This window comes from Rattus norvegicus, chromosome 10 (genome assembly GCF_021556685.1).
Source record: "Rattus norvegicus strain SHRSP/BbbUtx chromosome 10, alternate assembly SHRSP_T2T, whole genome shotgun sequence".
NCBI lineage: Eukaryota > Metazoa > Chordata > Mammalia > Rodentia > Muridae > Rattus > Rattus norvegicus.
The window spans coordinates 94410020-94432946 of NC_141543.1; the positions used below are offsets into that span (position 1 = coordinate 94410020).

Below are 22927 nucleotides of genomic sequence, written 5' to 3' on the forward strand. Positions count from 1 at the left end.
GGGGCCGGGTGCGCGGCGGAGAACTGCGGTTTGTGCGCACCGGGAGCGGCAGCAGAAGTTCGAAAATCGCCGAGGGGGGAGCCCGCGCCGCAGCTTCCTGCCCCCGGCCCAGCCCTCTGGCCCCGGCCGTCTGCAGCCCGACTTCCTCCCCGAGCCTCGCTCGCCGCCCGCTCCCTTGGACGGGGCCGCCGCGATGGGACGCCGCGCCCTGGCTCCTGCACGCCGCTGAGCTGAGAGCAGCCTAGCCCAGCCCCGCCATCCAGTGCTGCCCTTCGCCCCCCTGGCTCCCGAAGCCTAGTCCGCGACCCCCAGGGAAAACTGGATCTCCGAGGCTGGAGACGCTTGGCCGGCTGGGTGGGGACCACCATGGGCAACGCGGCTGGCAGCGCTGAGCAGCCCGCGGGCCCCACCGCATCGCCCCCGAAGCAGCCAGCCGTCCCCAAGCAACCGATGCCGGCGGCCGGGGAGCTGGAGGAGAGGTTCACGCGAGTCTTGGTGAGTGTGTCCTGGTGCGCACCAGGAGCCAGGCACGACAGGGGCTCCGCATGCGTCCCCGCCTCTTGGGACTCAGGTGCCGCTTGGAGATCCTGGGTCCACCTGCTGTCCCTCCAGGGGGTGGGAGTGACAGTGCCATCTTTCAGAGTGATTTAGCACCCCCCCTCAAGAAACTTTCTTCAACCCCCCCCTCCAGTAAGCTTTCTTAAGAGACCCCCCCCCCTCTGACCCCCTTCCTACGCTCCTAGGTCTAAAGGTGTCAAAAATGTCTCATGAGGTTGGGTCCAAACGCGCCCGGGGTGGGAGGGGGGCTGGCGCCCACTCTTTTACTGCACGCAGGCCCAGTGGCTGGGTGCGGGTCTAGAGCGCCTGCCCTTCTGTGACTCAGGGTCAAAGAGGAAAGGGGTTATAATTTAACCTTCTGGAAGCCTTAGACCTAGTGGAGTCTTTCATCCTCGGTTGTTCTGGTGTCTGGTGAAGGAGTTGGACTCTTAGACCCTCCATTCTAATCTCTCACCCTACCATGCCCTAGAATAGGTGCTTGCAGCCCCTCATCATGGACCACCCCCAGCTACTGAAAGGAGTAGGCTTAGGAAGGGTGGGGTCAGGGTGGGTTGGTCATTCTGGCTTGGAGTGGAACAAATATCTGGAAGGCTCCCGTCCTTCTTGGCTGTCACTTGCTTGGGAAACTGGGGCAGGCAAGGGTGGGATAGGATGAAGTAGAAACTAAAGTCTAGGCCTCTGGAGAGGGAGCCATCAACTCGGCTGAGCAGTTCAAGTGTTTCTGATAGGGTGGGCCAAGCAGTCATAGGTCCCAAAGAAGGGTGGGAGGCAGAAGTAGGGAAGGGGAAAGGCTAGTCTTTTTCACTTCCCCCTCTTTACCCCAGCACTCTTTCCTGCTGCCTTCTGTAGGTGGTTGCCCAGTGGCCTGTGTACTGTTAGCCACTCCTGGCTGGACACTGGGTGACATTGGGGAAGGCTGGGCTGTTTCCTAGAGGCCTTTCCCAGTCCCAGTAGGCTGGTGTTGCAGGTCTGAAGATGGGAACATAGGGAAGGCTCACTCTGGAAGCCAGGAAGTGCTGACCCTCTGTCCACTATACCTCCTAGATGGCATTTCCCCCCCCCCCCGCCTCTGTCTAGCGAGTCATTAGACCTGACTTGCTTGCTCCTCTTCATAGTCCCAAAGGGGCAACAGTTTCTGAGAACCCTGGCTCCAGAAGGACAGGAGGAGCTTGGGGAACCTCTGAGATGGGGTGGGGTCTTCCCTTGTGAAGGCACAGGTGCTCACCTTGAGGATGAATAGGAACTCTGAGGCACACCTCACATTAGGCTAGCTTTGGCCTTCCCTGTCTCTCCACCTGCCCCTAACTCCCTCTTCCCCAACCCCAGCTCTTGGCCAAGCTCAGCTGAACTGAGCAAGTAGGGGAGGGGGCCTTATAAGTAGGGCAAGTAGCAGGTTCAGCCTGTCAGGGGGGCCGTGGGTCCGTCTTTCTTTTGTGTGTGTCTATGAAGAAGGGATAGTCTAGGCCGATCTGTTTGGTCATGTACACTAATGGGAAGGAGGGGCCTTGTGAATAATTCAGACCAATGGAAATTCCAAAAGTCAAGAGGAGGCCTTGATTGCCCTGGGTGGACCTTGAGGCTACAGTAATGAGTCGGATAGAAAATGCTGCTGGGAACCCCTGAGGGCCAGGACATGGGGGGAAGGCCAGGGGATGGACCTTCCAGAGTGTCTTGATGGCTTAGTGGGAGTCTAGGGCAGTGGTACCCACAAGGTTACCTATCCCTTTCAGGGCCCCTGGAACTCAGTGCTGTCTCTTATCCTCTGTGGGTGGGTAAGCGCATCTTCAGGTCACATGGTTGAGAACTGGCTTTTCTTGTTCCCTCACCATTAGGGTCATAAGTCCCACCTGGATTAAGGGCCTTCACCTCTGCCCGAGGCTACCCATGCCTAAAGATTTGGTGAAATCAGGAGTCTTAACAGTGGGTGTGGCTCCATCTGACCTCTACTCCTGGAGCCATGCTCAGTCTTTGGGGAAAGTCTAACATGGAGTGACCGTGAAGATGTTGTGGGGCCCCACCCTATGGATTCCCCAGTGTTAATAGAGGAACACAAGTCCCCAGTCACATGGCCCTGGGAACCTGTCATTTTAGGGTAGGGAGTCGGATTCCCAACTCCCCAAACTTCCTCTTCTCTTAGCTCTGGTGCTCTTAGGATTTGGGGTGCTTCCACCAGCCAGGCAAGGGGAGCAAAGAGACATTTTCCCACCAAAGGTGGATGACGGGGTACTACGTTTCCATGAAGGCTATGAGAAAGGGGGTGTACCCTGCTTAAAATGGGGGGTGGGGAGAAAGAGCAGATTGAGCCAGGGTTTCAGCTGCTGCCTTAGCAACCATGGAAGAGCAATGGCTGCCCTACAGGCCTGCCGTGGCGGTGGAAACACACCAGTCAGCCAGGCTCCAAGCTCTCGCCTCTCCTACGCCCGTGCCCAAGGCTGGGTGTCTTCCAACGTTTCCCTGTCTCCTCTGAGAGGCATGCAGAGCAAAGGTTTGAGATGGCAAGCCATGCTGTCCAGGACTGCTAGGAGCGCTCTTGTATTCGGCTGCCTGGAAACCTGGGGCAAAGGACTCAGGGAGAGCACCGAGGGATGTCTGTGTTCTCCCTTAGTCCTAAGGATGAGCCGAGCTGAGTAATGGTGTATTCAAGTGGGACTGGGTGATTTATCAGGCTGTTTGGGGCAGCCATGACTGCTCCGAGCAGAGTTATAGATCTTTGGAGTTCTATCTCCCACTTTTGGGGCTGGTGGTGAAGAACAGGTTGGACATCTCTACTTTGCTGGGCAGTGACAAAGGTGTCCCTTAGTGCTGGGGGTGTTCCCCAGTCTCCGCGGAGTGTCCCTACAGTGGATCTCATTGGGGTGTGGCCTTGTGGTTAGATGTTTGGTTGGGCAAAGGCCATGGCTCACATTCCCAGCAAGCACAGCTAGTACAGGCTGACCCGAAATGCAGGGCAGTGGGCATGATTCACAGTGGCATCTGGGGTCAGTTGGCAAAGGGCTGGAGGGGGATGAGCAGGAGCAGGTGTTTGCCCTTGGGCCACCTCTGCAGTTTTCTTGAGAGTTTAAGATTCTGGAGAGTGACTTGGTTCTCCATGCCTTTGAAGGGGGTGGACCCTGTGCAGCTCGGCAGAGATGACTTTCATCCTCGTGGCTTAATTTGTGTGTGACCTTGGGCAAGTTCACATCACAGAGCCCCAGTTTCATGCGTTAGAAAGAGGGTAATAGGTATATGGCGGTCTCCTAGTTCTGCTGAGGTAGAGGGCTCAGTATAGAGCCTACCAAGGAGCAAGTGCCAGTGTACACTCCCTACAGTGAACAAGGGGAGCCATCCTAGGCCTCCCTGAAGCCCCGAGCCCCTCCCCCACCAGAACATCCCAGGTTGCGGTGCATTTCTGAGTCACCTCCACATCTCAGGCTAGCACAGGCCAAGCAGCCTCCTTGCCATTACACAGGTTAGAAGAAGCAATGAGGCCCAGACTGAAAACTGCCTGGTGGCCGGAAACCACGAGAGGGAGGGCCCAGTTCCCCTGCAGGGTGGAGTAGCCTGGTGCTAACGGTGGTAGCAGCAGCAGCAGCAGCGGTGTGCACACACCAGGAGGGGGTGGGAGGCCTCCACTTCCTTACACGAATAGTGTGCTTGGGGGGGGTTCCCCCAGTGAGTAAGAACTCGGTGTGGGCAACAACAGGAAGTGTAGGGTACTGGGTGGCAGGAAGCTACTCTGGTTGTTCCTGGTTTCTCTGATGGGGTATTGGGGTTAGGGCTATCTGCAGCCAGGACCTCAGTGCCCTTACTTTGGGGAGAAAAAGCCCAAAAGAACAAAACCCTGTGTTTTCTTTTTTTTAAAAAAGATTTATTTATTATTATACTGTAATTATAATCACATACTATATGAGTACATTGTAGCTGTTTTCAGACATACCAGAAGAGGGCATTAGATCCCATGACAGATGGTTGTGACAGATGGTGGTTACTGGGATTTGAACTCAGGACCTCTGGAAGAGCAGTCAGTGCTCTTAACCGCTGAGCCATCTCTCCAGCCCAAACCCTGTGTTTTTGAACCACATTGTCAGCTAGGTGTCCTTGGGCAACTGACTTAATATCTCTGCCTCAGTTTCCCATCTGGGACATGCGGGTTATAATAGTAACTGGTGTGCTCATTGTTGATGTTTAAATAAGTTAGTACTAGGTATGCAATACTCAGAGGGAAGCGAGACTAGAGAAGAGTTAGGGGGTATTTATTGTTATTTTTGTTATTATTATTGTTGTTGTTGTTGTTGTCTTGCTGGATTGTATGGATGGCAAGGTGTGGTGTTCTGGCTTCCACTCTCTTTGACCTTTGCCTTCCTCAGGAGAACCTGGAGCTTGGATAAAACTGGTAACTTTTGGGGTTCTCAGTCCCCAATGCAGGCTGGGTTACAGCATAGCTTCCTCTAAGCCTGGGACTGCTGTAAGGGCCCCTGGAAAGCTGTATCCGGGATTTTAAGTGATGGGTGCAGCTAATTGTTTGTGCATGTGGGCAGACAGCTGGAATGCCGAGGTTGATACTTCCCCAAGGTTGGGGGAGGGCAGACGAGCCTTGGGATCTGGACCAGACATGCTGGGCTCTGGGGTTACCTGACACTGGATTGGGGTCCACATTCAGGAGCTTCCTGGACCTCGAGGGGGCAGGATTGTGGGGAAAGGGGTGGGGTGGTGGGATGGGGTCCAGAATCTGTTAGAGCTGAAAGTGAAACTGGAGGGTGTGCTTGAGTCCAGATGTGGCCAGAGCTCAGGTCTCCTGGGACAGTGTCTCAGAGATCAACAAGGCCCACAGTGCCAGGAGTTGCAGGCTCATAGAATGAGTCTGCAGCAGCTGGGCTGAGTGAACTACAGCTGGGGTCTGTGTCTGGGTCTCCGGAGGTTGGGGCAGGGAGAAAATGTTGTCCCCATACCGTCTAATAGGAATATGAGTGAAATCAATTCCACGTATTCATTTACTTTTGGGGGTTTCCAGACAGGGTTTCTCTGTGTAGCCCTGGCTGTCCTGGGCCGCTGTAGACCAGGCTGGACTTGTACTCAGAGACCTGCCTGCCTCTGCCTCGGCAGTGCTGGGATGAAGGGCGGGGCCATCACTTCCTGTTCTTAGTTATTTGTATACATTGTGTTACTTTGTGTCCAGCCGGGTCTCTCTCAGGCTTGGAGCTGTCTTCCCATCTCTGTCTTCACAGATTATAATAGGCCTGTGTCCGCTCCTTTGCATGGCCACACCCCATCTGATTAAGTCTATCTGCTTCCTCACCTGGCCTGGCAATGGGACAATTAGGAAAGGGAATGTACAGGGTTGGCCAGACCTCCCCTAGACCTTGAGGTCTTCTATGGACCCCTCTAGTTTCCTGTGTCCCACACTTACAAACGCTTCTTCCTAGTGACAGGATGCCAGAGACTATTATATCAAAACATCACTTCTGAATCTTCTCAGGCACTCTGGGAGTGTGAGGGTAGGTTGGCCTGTGCCCATTTTATGGAGGAGGAAGCTGAGGTTGACAGGCCAAGAAGCTGTCAGACTAGGTGGGCCCAGAGCCTGGGTCTTTTGAACTCGGTTTCAGTCTTTCTGCATCACAGCTGCTGTCCCTCCTCCATCCAATCAGGAGGCAGATGCACCAGTCACACTCGTAGACTACCTATCTCTTCCTGTCCTATTTGAACAACGCTAGCCATCCTTTCGTTTAACCCAGGCCCTGCTCACTGGGATACCTCTTTGCTGAATGCCCTGGTAAGGGGTTTGGCTCCCGTCTTGAGGGTGGCCCTACCTCACCCTGAATGAGTGGCATTTGTTAGCCTATCTTCTGCTCCCTGGATACCCGGCTCCTTGGTGGGCACAGCCGCAGCCGGGGAGCAGCTGCTAATGAGTGTTCAGTGCTGTCAGAGCTATTTCTGATTTCTGAGCCTAAATTTAGCTCGTCTGGCAGGCTGGCACGTGGGCCCGGGGCCTGAAAAGTCCCAGGTAGCTTAAGGGACAAGGGGACACCCTGCCTTCTGCCATTGTTGAGACAGGTCCATCAGGCAGTGGCATGCAGAGGTTGTCTGTCCCTAGCACTAACTCTGCAGTGACCCTGAGGGGTGTGAACCGGGGCTGTGGCTCACAGCCAGTCACCGCCACCCTCCTCTTACTGTCTTCATAAGGTAACCTTGGGCAGGTCATTGAGTTAATTTGTGCCTGTGAGATAGGCACAGTAACAGTGTCAATGATGGTGGTCAGGACAAGGGGAGGTCAGTGCCTGTCATGAAATGCATGGGAGGCAAGGCTGCTTGTTTAACATGAGTGTTGGGCATGTTATTGAAATCAGAAGTATTCATGGACCGTTCCAGAACATTTAGGTTAACGGGGGCTCTGACATTTCAGGACAGAGATGCTGTCCCCTCTGAGGCTCAGCTGCCTCCTCTATGCTGGCCCCAGCCCCAGGGTCCTGCTAGGCCCAGCTTCCTACTTCCTCTTTCCCCTGCCTTACCACACCTCAGCCCTCCTCCCTATTCCCAGACAGACAGAGAGGAAAAGTAGTTCCCAGGCCCCCTGAAGCAGAGTAGGCCTCACCCCACAGAGTCTTCAGACCCCTTTTGGAAAGACGCTGTTACTCAGTAGGAGCAGACCTGGTGTAGTTTCCTCAGTCCGGGCTCACTTTCGAAATGGGGACAGGGATGACGTACCTCAGCCTTGGCCTGTGGTGGGTGGGCAGTTTCACCTCACAAGTAGGGCCCCAGCCGGAAAACTTAGGCAACGGGGAGCTGATAATACCCAGCTTCCTGTTCTCCTAGGATGAGTCAAGGCAGTGATTTTGGGGTGAGGTCTGGCCAGAGCCCCAGATCTAACCCTGCTACCCAAGAGAGGAAGCTAGCTGAGGAGTCTTGAGTGGGTGTGGCTCCCTCTCTGCTCTAGCCATGGCCTCTTCTCAGAGCCAGGGTCAGAGCGTGTATAGTCTGAGCCACCAGAGTGGGTGTCAGATAATTCCCAGGCCTTGGGTAGGGCTTCTTGGAGACTCCCATATCTATGGTGGAGACCCAGGCTACACTGAAAACCATGAAGGCAAGAACTGGCACTGGGGGGGCTGACATCTAGTTAGGTCCTCGTTAGACTTGAGGTTTCCTGTATTGGGGTAAACTGGCCTTGTTCTCTAGGTCTGTTAGGCAAACTTGCTAGGCCCCAGGGGACACTAGGACTCCTGCTTCCAGCAACTCCCACTTGAATCCACAGCCCTGGCTGAGCTGGGAAAGGCCTTGGCGGGGAGTGCTGGGGAGTGCTGTTGGCTCATCTTAGGTGTGTCGCATGTGTGAGGGAGAGTCCCAGTCTGGGTCACCAGTCCCACAGGCCCAGTGTTGTGCCTATTGTGTGCTGGAATGACTTCCGTTGCTCAAACCTCCCCACCTCTGCAGCTGTGACATACTGGGACCCCCTGCTGGATGACACACTGCTCTAAGCCCCCTCAACATCCTGGTGACCTGGGCCTGGTCTGTGCATACAAGGGGCTTGGTGGGAATAAGACCCTGGTGCAGGTCCCAGCTGGTTCTGTCTAGAGATCACTTTCCTGTTGGCTCCTCTCTCACTCGGATGGGCGTAGAGACCATGTCTGTCTCCTTAGCTCCAGTGGAGCCGAGAGGCTTTGGAGATCCCCGAGGAACACACATGCTTGCCTTGTGCCAGGGGGAGATGTGTATGGTGGCAGGGCCCAGTCAGACTTGGATTCAGACCCCAGGTTCCTTTCCAGCTCTGGGGTCCTGCAGCCCTGGGACCTTGGGGAAGGTGGCCCTACCTCTCTGGGCTTTGATTTTCATCCTGAACAGCATTGCTTATCTGCCAGTGTGAGAGGACCGCACATCTTTGAGGGAGCACTGTGGAGTCCCTGCAGATGGCTGTTCTCTCCTGCTTGGTTGTGTTGGAACCCTGGGCTCAGGGGTCTTTGTCTTCCCTCTCCCCAGAACTGTATGAACTTGCCTCCCGACAAAGTCCAGCTGCTGAGCCAGTATGACAATGAGAAGAAATGGGAGCTCATCTGTGACCAGGTGGGTGCCTGGAAGGCTCAACTGCCCTTGCTTCTGCTCTTGGGGAACCCTTTTCTGGGGATGCAGGAGAGGGGTCTGCCTGCTGCCCAGGGGCTAATATCTACCAAGGTAGCTGGGAGCCCACAAAGGACTCTATATTCCCTTGAAAGGCCTGATCAGAAACTCTAGGGGTCATTAGCAGGGTGTGTCCTAGGCAGCTGGCAGTGGCTACCCTTGATGCTCTACACTGCTGGGGGCTCATGTATGCCAAGCAAGCTGTTTACCACTGAGCCTCGTCCACAACAGTTGGGTTTTTGTTTTTGGAACCGAGTCTTCCTATGCAGCTCAGGCTGGATTCAACCTCACGGTCCTTCTGCCTTAGCCTTCAGAGACATTACTGTTATTCAGAGTTCTGGGATTACAGGTGTGGGTCTCCATGCCCAGTGGCTTGTCTCTCCTACCCTGGGCTGAGAAAAAGAGGAAATATCCCTGCATTTAGACAACTGGAGGAAAAGGAAGGAACAGGTACCATGTCTTTCTCTTCTGAGGTCTGAGGAGACACAGTAAGTAGCCATCTCCAAGAGCAGTCAGGTCAGAATGCTGTGTCAGAGCTTAGGCCCAAGCCCTGGATTCACTGAGCGGCTTGTCCTCCTCCAGCTGCTGGGGCCCAGGCTATCCTCTCCTAGTACAGAGGGGAAATAGGGTAGAGACTGGCTTCTGCAGGCAGGATTGTGAAGAGGAAGAGGTAGGAGCTGCTTTCAAGCTGAGGCCTGGAGGCTGGGAGGTAGGGAGTTGGAGAGAGGAGCCCCTGGGCCCACTTCCACTAATGGACTGGGCTATACCAGCTGGGCATCCATCTTGGTCATGCTAGGCCGTGGCAGAGTTGGGAGCACTCTGAAGGCTATGGAGCTGCACTCGGTGTCTCCGTTGAAGGGTTCTGCCGGGAATCTCAGAGGGGTGTAAGGGCTGGAAGGTAGAAGGTAGAAGAGGGTGTCTGAGCACATCAGAGGGTTCTGGGCTGGGAAGGGAGGAGCCTTGTGGTGGGGTGTACCTCTGCTGTGGTCCGTACTTCTGTGTGAGGACCTGGGGCAGTGTTATATAGGGAAGGAGCACACACCGGTACCTAGCTAAGCAGAGGGACAGGACAGTTGTCTTAGAGATGGGCTGTCTACCTGCCAGGGAGCTGGCCCCTGCCTCAACTTTCTACTTTAGTCCAGGAAGGGCAAAACAGGCCTGAATAAATTACCCAAGGCGGGGTCTGTGGCTAGACGAGCCTCTATTCCCCTGGCTCTAGGAAAGGCACACACCAGGCTAAGGTCTTCCACATGTCCAAAGTTTGTGCCTTAGGTATTGCAGAAGCAGTTTAAGACATCCTGAAACCTCAGGTTAGAGCTGAGAAGGGGTGTTGGGAGAAAAGCTGCCCAGTGTTTTTTGGACAACTGTGATGGGTTCTCCGTCCACTCCATTTATCTCCTCAGGAGCGGTTTCAAGTCAAGAATCCCCCTGCAGCCTACATTCAGAAGCTGAAGAGCTACTTAGATACCGGTGGGGTCAGCCGAAAGGTAGCAACTGATTGGATGTCCAACCTGGGGGTATATATATCTCCCTTCTTACATGTGCTTACATGAGCATTCCCATGTGTGTGTGTGTATTGCGTGTATACATATGTACACCCTGTGTATTCATGCACAGACATATGTGTTCGGTAGGTGTGTATGCTTTGGGGTTTTGTAGTATATTTGTACTCGTGTATCCCTGAGTCCATACATAGGAGAAAGAGAGGAAGAAAAAAAAATGGATGTATACGTGTGTATCCCATATACAAGCAAATGGGTATGTAGGTAGGCACCCCGTATGTGCATATTTGGGGACTCCTGTGTGGATGTGCATGCTGTGTTCAATGTGTGCATGCCCAGTATGTCTGTGTAGAGGTGTGTGTGTGTGTGTGTGTGTGTGTGTGTGTGTGTGTGTGTATACTGGATCGCTGTATAGAGGTATGTCTGTGCACCCTGTATCTTCAGACACATGTGGATATACCCTCTATGTTGGGGGAAGGCATGAAGTGTTCATTCTGTTGCACAGGTGTGTGGAGGTGGTGGGGGAAGCTAAACGTGAAAGGCCTTGAATGCATGCTGGGGGTGGATACTTCTGGCCGATGCCTCAGGACGGTAGGAGTCTGGGTTCCACCCTCAGACTCCTTGTTTTTTTGGCCCCCAGTTTAAGAGGCGAGTTCAGGAGTCTACTCAGGTGCTGCGGGAGCTGGAGACCTCCCTGAGGACAAACCACATTGGGTAAGCTTGAAAACTCTGACTCCGGCAGCCTCTCCATGACAGGCTGGTCCTGTGGACCATTTCCTTTGTCCCCTGTTGCCTGGGCTGGATTTCTACACACAGCTGGGCTGTGGGTCCTGCTTGGGCCCTCAGCATCCCCTGATATCCCTGGGTCTCTTGAGGGTGGGGGATAGTGTTATGTTCTAAGGCAAGGGCACTCAAGGGCTCTTGCTTTGCCTGCTCATTGCTCCCTTGGGCAGATTCCTTTCTGGATGTAACTCCGAGAACCTTGTCCTCTGCAGGTGGGTGCAGGAGTTCCTCAATGAAGAGAACCGAGGTCTGGATGTCCTGCTTGAGTACCTGGCCTTTGCCCAGTGCTCTGTTGCGTAAGCTCCTTGCCCCAGCCCTCAAGCTTCCTCTCAGTGTCCTGACCACACATTCCTGGGCCCCAGCTAGACTCCTGAATGGAACTGATCTCTTCCCTCTCCCAGCAAAGCTGGATTTGACCCTGGGCAATGGTTCTTCTGAAGACCTGCCCTTGCCCAGAAGGGATCTTCCTGCTCCTTCACTGTGCACTCCACAGAGCTATGGACGAGCTGGGCGTGGTGCAGATCTCTAATCTCAGAACTTGGGAGGCAGAGACGGGCAAAGCTCTGTGAGTTCTGACCAGCCTGGTCTACATAATGAGAGCCAGTCTCAGGAAACAAAATCCAGAAATGAGAGCCAAGAATGGATGCAAGCCCCCTCGCCTACGGGGGAGATCTCGCCTGCAGATCTGTTCTGCTTTGCATGTCCCTCTGTCCCCTCTTTAAGTGTCCCTTGTGGTGGGAGCCTCCAAACTCCTTGCGTCGCATCTCCAGGTATGACATGGAAAGCACAGAAAATGTGGCCTCAGGCACAGAGAAGAACAAGCCCTTGGAACAGTCCGTGGAAGACCTCAGCAAGGCGCCACCCTCATCTGTGCCCAAAAGTCGCCTGACCATCAAGTATGCCGGGCCCGGATGGGGTGACAGGGGAATGAGGAACAGAGACCCCCACTGCCACATCTAAACAGGGCCCTGAGGGTCGGTGGGAGATGTAGTTCAGCATGGGGAATCAGATGTGTAAAGTTTTCAGAGAGACCAGAGGCTAGAACCTGAGGGGAACTGGAAGAAGGCGGGGGTCTGGGGGTTGGCAGGATCCCTTTTGTACCTCTCTAACCCCTTGTTTCTCCCTGTGCGGCCTCCAGGTGCCCCCCTTCTCCCCGGTACGTACATAGTCACCTGGGGGCAGGGGCATGCTGGGGGTAGGTGCATGCTGGGTCCTGTCTGTGGGTGGTGTGGGTTGGAAGAGCAGTCAGCTGACACTCGAGTTCAGTTGTTGTGGCTTGGTCTCCTCATTCTGACAAAAGACATCTTGCCATCTTGTGGGGATGCAGGGGCGGGGAGAAGGAGACAACCCTGGAGCATCAGCTTCCTCTCTTGGGTCTGAGAGATCAAATATATGTTTATTTATTTGTGTGCGTGCGTGTGTGTGTGTGTGTGTGTGTGTGTAGTATAGTGTACAGGCGTGTGTGTGTGCCAATAGCATGGCTTTTACCTGGGTGCTGGGGGTTTGAACTCAGTTCCTCAGGGTTACACAGTAAACGATCTTACCAATTGGCCATCTTCACAGCCATATATGTGAACATACATATAAATATATATGTAAATATCTATTTACACACACACACACATATATGGTACTAGGACTTGAGTCCAGGGCTTCAGGCATTCTAGACAAGTACTCCCCCTAGCCTGGAACAACTGTATATTAAGCCCTAAGACCTCACAATATGTCTCTTTCCTTCTTCATTCATTCACATAGCAAACAGTTTTTTAGATACTTACTAAATAGCACATATTAGTGGCATGTGCCCACAGGACAGATAATTCTGTTTTCGGGGGGCCTCAGTCTAGTGGGAAGACAATTTAGTGTGATACATAATCACAGAGAAGCAACCTGGATCTCTGAGAAGGGAGGTGCCCACTTCTTGAGGCGGGGGAAGGGGAGCAGTGGGGGGTTAGGGTGGGAGGACCAGGAAGACTTCCCAAAGGAGGTGACATCGGAACAGTGTCTGACAAGCGACAAGCTTGTGGTAGGCAAGCGATGGGGGCAAGGAGAGGCAGCACGAACAACGCCTGAGACATATTTAAACAGTCTAGGAAAGGCTGAGGTAGCAAACAGCCGGGAGGGCTCAGTTGACAAGGTGGTGCTGGCCAGCGTGGCGGGAAGAGTTACAGAAGATTGTCAAGCAGATTGTCAGGTGGAATATTTGGTTGGCGGCTCGCCAAAAATGAAAACCTCAAATAATTTTCGGGTGTGTGTGTGGGGGGGGGAATAATAGAGCGAATACTCTTAGAATACTTCCTAGGCGCCAGGCTGGATTATTATGTAATCCCAACTAGCCTGTGATGAAGGCGTTCCTGAAACCGAGGAAATGGCCCAGTTAGAAAACGCTTGCCTTGCAAGCGTGAAGACCCGAGTTCAGTCCCTGGCACCCGTGTAAAAAGTTGGCTACACTGGAGAGGCAGAGAGAAGATCCCTGGCACTCGGTGGCCAGACAACCTAGCCTCATCGGCGGGTCACGGGTCCCAGTGAGAGATCTTGTCTCAAAAGAACAGATTGGGGGCTGAGGAGACTGCTTGGTGGGTAAAGTGCTTCTGCATACGCGTGTGGACCTGAGTTCGGATCTCTAGCGCCCAGGTAAAAATTGGGCACAGCTGCGTGCACCTGGCTCCTCAGGTTTCGAAAACGAGTAAAGACCGGTAAAGGAAGGTCCGTCAAAAGACTCTGGCCTTCACACGCACACATACACACTCAGATGCACACATGGGTGCGGAAGCCACACACACACACAACAGCAAACAAGGTAGGAAGCGTCCGAAGAATGATTCTTAAGCTTGTCTGGTCTGCATGTGCACGTGCACACAGGCACACACACCCACACCCCTGCACACACTCGGAATGTGCATATGTGTACATACAAAGACAGTATCTGTTATTGCTGGGTATGGTGATATATACCTGTAAAAGAGGCCGGCCTGGCTCCGTGAGACTTTGTCTCATCCCCCCCCCCGCCCCAGCTCCCCCAATAAGGAACTAATGTGGCCATTCGCTTTACTAAAGTAGTAAGCTGGAATGTTCATGAATTTTGAGTTTAGTCGGCCTCTCAAGAGGGAAGATGAGTTCAAAGTGATCGTGAGCGCCACCTTGTGGCGACATTACTGTTGTCTGGCTGGTTCCAAACTGTTCATCTTTATCCTTGGTGGGCTATCCACTCACAAGCTCCTCCCCCCCACCTTCTTTACTATCTGTCTCCTTCCCTCCCTCCCTCCTTTCTTTTTTGAGACAGGCTCTCATGTGACCGAGGTCTCAGACTCCCTACTATGTAGCCAGGGCTGGTTTTGAGCTTCAGTCCTCTGCCTTTACTTCCCAAATACTGGATTACAGGCATGTGCCATTTTGTACCTGGCTCACAGTAGCCCTCTCAAAAACCAGGTCTTTGTAAGGGCCTTTTCTTCCTTGACCCACCCTCACTACCTCCCCCAGCATGCCCGCCCCTGGACAGGAGACAGCGACTTAGAGTTCCAGATCTATCCCCCTCACTCCAAAAGGCATCTTATTGGTATGGAGAACAAGAAGCTGGGGATTAGGGGGTCTGACCCTGCTGCCTCTTCCACATCCACCAGGCTGACCCCCGCCCACAGCAGGAAGGCACTGAGGAATTCCCGGATTGTCAGCCAGAAGGACGACGTCCACGTGTGCATCATGTGTCTGAGAGCCATCATGAACTACCAGGTCAGCTGGTGGCATGGGATTGGGGTCTCAGGAAATGGCTTGGCCTCCTGGGACCTGTGTTAGCTGCTGATATCCTAAGAGCACATGTCACTCTTGCCTGGAACCCTACTAGCCTGGAGTCTGGGCTTTGGTGGGAGGTCCCAAGGCTGGGAAGTTTTGAGGGAAAGTCCCGGGTTCTATACCTTCATGTCAGGTTTGCTGAAGTGGCCTTGGGTGTGGTCAAGGGGAAGCATTGGCTTCAGATGGGAGCAAGGAGGGTTGGGTAGTGAAGTCCATGGAAGACTGGGCTTGGCTACAGCATCAGGAGGGACAGCTGGTACAGCTCTACTTCTGTGCTTTATCACCTTTGTAAATTTCCTTAAAACATTATGGAGTTTTGACACGTGTGGCTTTTTTTTTTTTTTTAAGTAACGCTATTTCATGGCTGTCCGTGGCATCTTAGATTACAACGTCGTATGTGCCCATATGTCGAAAGGTTGGACACGCCTGCACAGCCTATGTCCAGGGTGCTTGACAAGACAGATGAACTTGAAAGGGCCTGGCTTCTTTTTTTTTTTTTTTTGGTTCTTTTTTTCGGAGCTGGGGACCGAACCCAGGGCCTTGCGCTTCCTAGGCAAGCGCTCTACCACTGAGCTAAATCCCCAACCCAGGGCCTGGCTTCTTAAGAAGAGACAGTGGCTGGCTGTGAGGAGTATCCTAAGCTTAGAGCGCTAGAGGCCAGAACCGCATGGCACAGACTATGTAGGAGGTGCTGGCAGCTTTGGGGACCTGCCTGGAGGTGCTAACCTCTCCTCTCTCCCCAGTCCGGCTTCAGCCTTGTTATGAACCACCCAGCCTGTGTCAATGAGATCGCTCTAAGCCTTAACAATAAGAACCCCAGGTAAGGTCTATATTCCTAACTGCTTTTCTGCCTCTGTCCTTACAAAACCTCTGCCCCCTATCGGCAGGCCTGCTACCAAGGCTCACCCCACCCCAGCTCCCGTGTCCTTCCCCTTCTTTTCTCAGAACCAAGGCTCTGGTACTGGAGCTGCTAGCGGCTGTGTGCCTCGTGAGGGGAGGACATGATATCATTCTTGCGGCCTTTGACAACTTCAAGGAGGTACTGGATTCCACCCTCCCAAACCTACTTGTGCTTCTAGGATTGCTTGGAGTCTGGCTGCCAGAAATTGTGGCCTCTGATAGGGCATCTGGGAACACAGGGTGGGTGTTTGGAAAACACAGAGGATACGGGGATGAGGAAATTCAGAATGGACGGTATAGTCAGGCAGGGGCATTGTCTAGCACAGTGGTTCCAGCCTTCCTAATGCTGTAACCCTTTAGGACAGTTCCCTCATGTTGGGCTGACCCCCCCCCCCAACCATAAAGTTATTTTGTTGCCACTTCACAACTGTAATTTTGCTACTGTTATGAATAGTAATGTTACAAGCTTACAAGAGGTTCATGCATAGTAACATGGTAAATAAATTGGTTGGAAATCTCGCTCAGCAGTTAAGTGTACCCCCTGGCTGATGGCGAATATCTGAGTTCAGATCCAAGCACCCGTGTTATAAGCCAAGCTCTCTAACCCAAGTCTGCAGGGAAAAGACTGGATGCTTGCTGATGTTTGCTGATTTCCGGTCTAGCTGTAGCTCCCAGGTCTAAGGAGAGATCCTGCCTCATAGAAATAGGCAGGGTGGGGCTAGAGAGATGGCTCAGAGGTTAAGAGCACTGACTGCTCTTCCAGAGGTCCTGAGTTCAATTCCCAGCAACCACATGGTGGCTCACAACCATCTGTAATGAAATCTGATGCCCTCTTCTGGTGTGTTTGAAGACAGCTACAGTGTACTTACATATAATAAAAAAAAAAAAAAAGGAAGTAGGGTGATGGAGGGGGACATCCATGCCTTCTTCTGACCTCTGCATGTGCACACAGGTATATGCAACTCCCTCCCTGTCAACACACACACACACACACACACACACACACACACACACACACACACAAATTCATCCAAAAAAATGTTTCAAGGGAAGGTCTCACTCTGCAGTATTGGCTAGCCTGGATCTCAATATATATAGACCAGGCTGGCCATGAACTCACAGAGATCCACCTGCCTCTGCCTCATGAGTGCTGGGATGAAGGTGTGCGCCACCATGTCCAGTCAATCAAATAATTGTTAAAGCTGGAGATGAGTTAAGCAGCTTAGTACAGACTTTAGGGAGGTAGAGCCAGGATGATTGGGACTTCAAGGTCATCCCTGGCTACATAGTGAATTCAAGACCATCCTAAGTTACAAAATAAACAACAGAAGGGGAAAAAAAAAGCTTTTGCCAAAGCAAAACTCAACCCAGCACAGACTCTTGTCTCAAAATGGGAGTAGAGAGCTGGGTGTGTTCATTCACTCTTAATGTTCAAATAATGTGATTATTTGATTGACTGAGGGCTGATTATGTACCAGGCACAGAAGGAGGGCTGGGATAGTAATTCTTAGTCAGTAAAGTACTGGCTTTGCAAGCACGAGGGCCTGAGTCCATGAGCCCATATAAAGGTTTGCCAGGCCTGGTAGCACACACCTTTAGCCTCAGCACTCCAGAGGCAGAGGCAGGTGGGTCCCTATAAATACATGTAGGCATGGCTACATAGTGGTAAAAACAAACAAACAAACAAACAAAAAATCCAAGGGACTGGAGAGATGGCTCAGTGGTTAAGGGTGCTTGCCCTTGCAGAGGACCCTGGATTGTTCCCAGTGCTCTATGGCAACGCACAACTGTCCCTAACTCCAGTTCCAGGGGATCTGATACATTTCTTTTCTTTCTTTTTTTTTTTTTCTTTTCTTTTTTTCGGAGCTGGGGACCGAACCCAGGGCCTTGCACTTGCTAGGCAAGCGCTCTACCACTGAGCTAAATCCCCAACCCCGGGATCTGATACATTTCTATGACCTCTGCAAGTATAGTCTCTTGCATATACATACTTGCGAGCAAACACACAGATGCCTAAAATGAAATAAATAAGTCTTTTTTAAAAAATGAGCAGGTTTAGCGGCATGGGGTTTTAATTCTAGAGGCAGTGGCGGGCAGTTCTCTGGAGCTTGGAGATAGCCAGCCTCGCCTACTCTGTGAGCTCCAGGCCACTGAGAGACCGTCTCTGAGAACAAGGTATGAGGCTGGAGATATGGCTCAGTGGACCTGGTTTGGACTCCGGCACTTACACTCGGAGGCTCACAACCGCCTGTGACATTAGTTTCAGAGGATCCATTGGTGCTCTTGGCTTCGGCAAGCACCCACATGCACTCTTTTGTTTATTTGTTTTTGAGACAGGGTTTTTCTCTGTAGCTCTGGCTGTCCTAAAACTTGTTCTATAGACCAAGCTGGCCTCGAACTCACAGAGTTCCTCCTGCCTCTGATTCCCAAGTGCAGGGACTATCACCCGCTTCAACATGCACATTTTATACATCTATTTATGTAGGGACAAACATATACTAAGTAAACAACAGCAACAAAGATGAACTTGTTCCTGAAGAATAACACCCAAGATGGATTTTTGGCTTCCACACGCATACCTGTGCATGCATATATATGCACACATTTGCAGACATGTATACACGCAGACACGTGCCATAATGAAAAGGGCAGGAAAGAGCTAATAAATGACAACTTTTGTAGTATTAGAAAATGCTAAATGGCCAGGCAGTGGTGGTGCACACCATTAGTCCCAACACTCTGGTTAGTCCCAGCACTCTGGAGGCAGAGGCAGGAGGATCTTTGAGTTCGAGGCCAGCCTGGTCTACAGAGTGAGTTTCAGGACAGCCCAGGCTACCCAGAGAAACCCTGTCTTGAAAAAACATCAACAACAACAACAACAACAACAACAACAACAACAAACGAACAAAGCTAAATGTTATGGGGGAAAGGATTGCCACAGGAGAGGGAACTGGTTGTTGCAAAGGCTTCATTGAGATAGTGAAATTTGACGAGGCAAAGCTCTGAAGAAGCTGGGGGGGATTGGGTGGGGTGCTTCTCTGTGCTAGCACACCAGGTCGTTAGAACAGTGTGAATCATCAAAATGCTACTGCAGCCAGAGTAGGGTATGTGTGATTAAGAGGGAGTGGTGTTGGAAGTAGAAGAGTGGCCAGATTTGGATTTAATTGGACAGGAACCTGTAGGGACACAAGGGCAGCGGTGGGAAGATGACACAGGAAGTGGTGTGACCTATTTTTCAGTGTCCGCCATTCTTCCTCTCCAGGTGTGTGGGGAGCAGCACAGATTTGAAAAGCTAATGGAGTATTTCCGGAATGAAGACAGCAACATTGACTTCATGGTGAGCTTGGAGCCCTGGGGGCTGAGGACCAGCCGGGCCCTATTGCATGCTAGGAGCAGAGTCCGATTCTGGGTAGCTTGGCGGGTGGATGTGAGAGGAGTGGGGACTGGAGCAAGGGGACCTGGATGTTACAAGACTGAGTAAGTGGGATATAGAAAGGGAGGGAGGCTTGGGGACAAATGGGAAGGGAAGATATCAGCACCCCGAGTTAGAAGTCCTGAGATTTACTTGTGCTCCTGGCCCCTAGGTGGCTTGCATGCAGTTCATCAACATCGTGGTACACTCGGTGGAGAACATGAACTTCCGTGTCTTCTTGCAATATGAGTTCACTCACTTGGGTCTGGACCTGTACTTGGAGGTGAGCCCGGTACCCCGCTCCTGTCCCCCCTGACTGAACTACCCACCCACTGTGGAATGTTTAGTATGTAGTTAGCAGGTCTTCAATTCAAGCCTTGGCTCTGAGAACTGGGCTTGGAGATACATAGTTGCAATCCTGTCACTTGGGAGGCTAAGGCAGGAGGAGTTCACGTTCAAGTTCCGTCTGGGGTTTACTGTCCCTCCCGCCCAAATGATAAAAACCTACCAATAAACAGAATCCTACCCCCATCACTTGCTAACCGTTTGACCTTGTATGCACCTGTTCATCCTCCTGAGACTATTTGCCTGTCAATCACAGAGGTGACAGTGACTCCAAATGTGTAGAGGAGCCCCTGATACATGATGGATACTGTAGCATCTGTCATGGAGATCCTGGAACAGGCTCAGGTGGCCCTGTGTCTGACCCAGGAGCATCAGTCCAGTCAGATGCTCTGACCACAGCTTATGATGAGGAACTAAGAGATACGAGACAGAGTGAGGAGCTGGCTAAGGCGAGAGGTCTGGGTCTTAGGAAGAGGGGACAGAGGAACCCATGAGCAGAGAGAAATCACAGCCTCTGGGAGGCTTTCTAGAGGAGTGAGGCCTTTGGGGTTGGAGTTCCAAAAGCTAGGACTGGCTAACAGTTAGAGAAGGCTGGGCTGGTATAGCCGTACAATAGGATATGGTAAATCTGGGTCAAGACATTGGCTTCATGGCTGATCCTTGAAAGGAGAGAGAAGCCAGAGGCAAAAGGCTAAGTATAGAGCTGGAGAGATCATGTAGCAATTAAGAGCACTTACTACCCCTGGAGAGGATCCAGGACCCTCTGCCTCCCACCACCCATATCTGGTGGCTTCCACTCTCCTGCGACTCCAGTTCCAGGGGATTGGATGTTCTCTTCTGGCCTCATGTGGTGTCTGTAAACTCATACAGGGCCGTACACACATGCATAAAAAAGCTGACCATTATGTGACTTTTACAAATAAGAAATGTTGCTGGGTGGAAGTGATAAACATCTTTGATCCCAGCACCACAAAAGCAGAGGCAGGTGGATCTCTGTGAGTTTGAGGGCTAGCTTGGTCTGTTCCAGGAACAGCCAGAGGTGCATAGTGAGACCCTGACTGGAAACAACACACACACACACACACACACACACACACACACACACACACACACACACACACAGAGAGAGAGAGAGAGAGAGAGAGAGAGAGAGAGAGAGAGAGAGAGAGAACACAGAGGGAGAAGAAAAGAAAAGGAAAGGAAAAAGAATAAAGAAAGGAATGGCCAGAATGACTAAATCCATAGCTGTGGGAAGTACGATTCATAGCAGCCAGGAGCTGGGGGGATATAATGGGAAAGGAACCTAACTGGTATAGGGTTTCCTTCTTGGGTCCTGAGCTTCTAGGAAAGAAACAACACACCTTAAAATAGTGAATTATATCAGTCAAAATAAAAATCAAACTAGAGCTCAAGTACTTTCTCCTGGAAGTGGTGGTTGTTGGATAGAACCCCCCCCCCACCTCAGACCTCACTATACTCCTACTGTCTGGGGACAGAGGCTCCGGCTCACCGAGAGTGACAAGCTGCAGGTGCAGATCCAGGCATACCTGGATAACGTTTTTGACGTGGGAACACTGTTGGAGGAGACCGAGACTAAGAATGCAGTGCTGGAGCACATGGAGGAGCTGCAGGAGCAGGTGGCAACGGTGAGAGCTGCTCACAACCTAGTCCATCACACAGTAGGCCCACAGGAAGGCTGTCCTGGGGTGGGCTCCTCTTGTGCAGCAAGTACTGAATGGAAGGCAGAGTTCTGGGTGTGGACTGGGAGCAGCAGTCTGCCTGAGTTTGCCCTCAATCCAAATCCAGCGTCCTTTTGGTATCTTTCTCAATGAGTCTTTAGGGACCGCCCACGCTGCGTGGGACTTGTGCGCAAAGCAGGCACCTTCTCCCTGAAAAGATTCTAAATCCAAACTCCAGAGAATTGGGTCCTGTGGTGCCTCTCAGCACAACCTTCTCCTCTACCACCTTTCTTCGCACTAGTGCCTTGATTTCCCCTCCTAATTTATATGGGTTCAGGTGCCAGGCTCGGCCCGCCCTTGGCACGCTAGGCCAAGCGGATGTGGGAGCCTCCCCCAACCCTCCAGGCAGGCTTGCCTGATGCCGCCCCCTCACCGGTGGTGCCAGTGCTTGGCCGCGGGTGGTAGCTCACCATGTGCTGGTGCCACAGCTGACAGAGCGGCTTCGGGACACAGAGAACGACTCCATGGCCAAGATCGCTGAACTGGAGAAGCAGCTAAGCCAGGCTCGCAAGGAATTGGAGACCCTGAGGGTAAGCTTTGGTGTGGGCTGAGCCAGGATGGGGGTGTGCGCCAGGCCAGGCTTCCCAAGGAGTCTTCTCTGCTTTACATCCCAGTCCATCCCAGAAAAAGAATTGGGCGGGGTTGCCGTATACCGGAGAGCTTGCAAGTGGGCACTAATCTTTTTCCTGGGGCTCACAGGAGCGCTTCAGCGAGTCGACCCCCATGGTCACTTCCAGACGAATCCCTGAACCTGAGAAAGTGCCTGCTCCTACCGTGGTGCGACCCTCAGCTCTTGAGCTGAAGGTGGAAGAGCTTGAAGAAAAGGGGTTAATCCGTATCCTGCGGGGACCGGGGGATGTCGTCTCCATCGAGATCCTCCCCGGCGCTGCGGCGACACCAAGCGGTGACGACGCACCAGCTCCGAGGGTGTCCACTGATTCCCCTAGCACAGGTGCGCAGGACCTTCATGCTAGGGGAGAGAGACCAGGGCAGGGAAGGGTATCCTGAGGATATACCTGGCTGTGAAAGACCAGGAGGTTAGATTGTAGGCGTGGCACAGGTACACTCAGGTGGGTTAAAATGGGTTCTGGACGCATGCATAGGAGAGGGAGGAGGGAAGGACCCAACCCCCCCCCCCCCGCCAGGCAAGAAATAATGGGCACCTCCCACCTGCAGCAGAGTCAGTTCCCGAAGCAGCATCACCAACGCCTCCGCCACCTCCGCCACCTCCACCTCCACTACCTAACCTCCAGTCCCAGCAGGAAGCCCTTCCCTCTGCACCCCCGCTGGCCCCGCCCCTCCCAGGCTGCGCAGCGCCGCCACCTGCACCACCGTTGCCTGGAGACCTGCCTCCCCCACCTCCACCACCCCCACTTGGAACTGATGGACCGGTGCCACCGCCACCGCCACCACCTCCAGGAGGGCCCCCTGATATCCTTGGAGGACAAGACCCAGAGATAGGCCCAGGTGAGTGGAGTGGACTATCTCAGTCCTCTACGGCTGGTTGGGGAAGCAGAACAGGGCTCCTCCCGCTCAGTGTAGTCCTTCAGGACCCTCTCCACTGCCTCTTACCTGTCTTGTTAGGCCTGGTCGGGTTAGTTCCTTCCAGTGTCTGCATGCCTTGCCACTCCTTCTTGCTCCCAGGGGTGAAAGCCAAGAAACCCATCCAGACCAAGTTCCGGATGCCATTGCTTAACTGGGTGGCGCTGAAACCCAGCCAGATCACAGGCACCGTCTTTACTGAGCTCAATGATGAGAAGGTGCTGCAGGTGAGTGGGCACCAGGGGGCTCCAGGGTCACGCTGGGCACGGGGA

The 22927-nt window shown here is 52.8% G+C and overlaps 1 protein-coding gene across 12 annotated transcripts in view; it reads left to right on the plus strand.

Moving 5' to 3' along the window:
* Fmnl1 (formin-like 1) overlaps positions 1–22927 on the plus strand; it is a 27544-nt gene continuing 4617 nt past the window's right edge. For 2 of the 12 annotated variants that reach the window (NM_001439983.1, NM_001439982.1), the window contains 17 exon segments: positions 141–495; positions 8506–8589; positions 10047–10160; positions 10786–10859; positions 11141–11224; positions 11699–11824; positions 12067–12084; positions 14549–14657; positions 15461–15537; positions 15663–15756; positions 18880–18954; positions 19202–19312; positions 20871–21020; positions 21542–21643; positions 21813–22065; positions 22290–22580; positions 22758–22882. In NM_001439983.1, the coding sequence (NP_001426912.1) occupies positions 367–495; positions 8506–8589; positions 10047–10160; positions 10786–10859; positions 11141–11224; positions 11699–11824; positions 12067–12084; positions 14549–14657; positions 15461–15537; positions 15663–15756; positions 18880–18954; positions 19202–19312; positions 20871–21020; positions 21542–21643; positions 21813–22065; positions 22290–22580; positions 22758–22882 (2016 nt within the window). In that variant the 5' untranslated portion in view covers positions 141–366. 12 annotated transcript variants of the gene reach the window in all.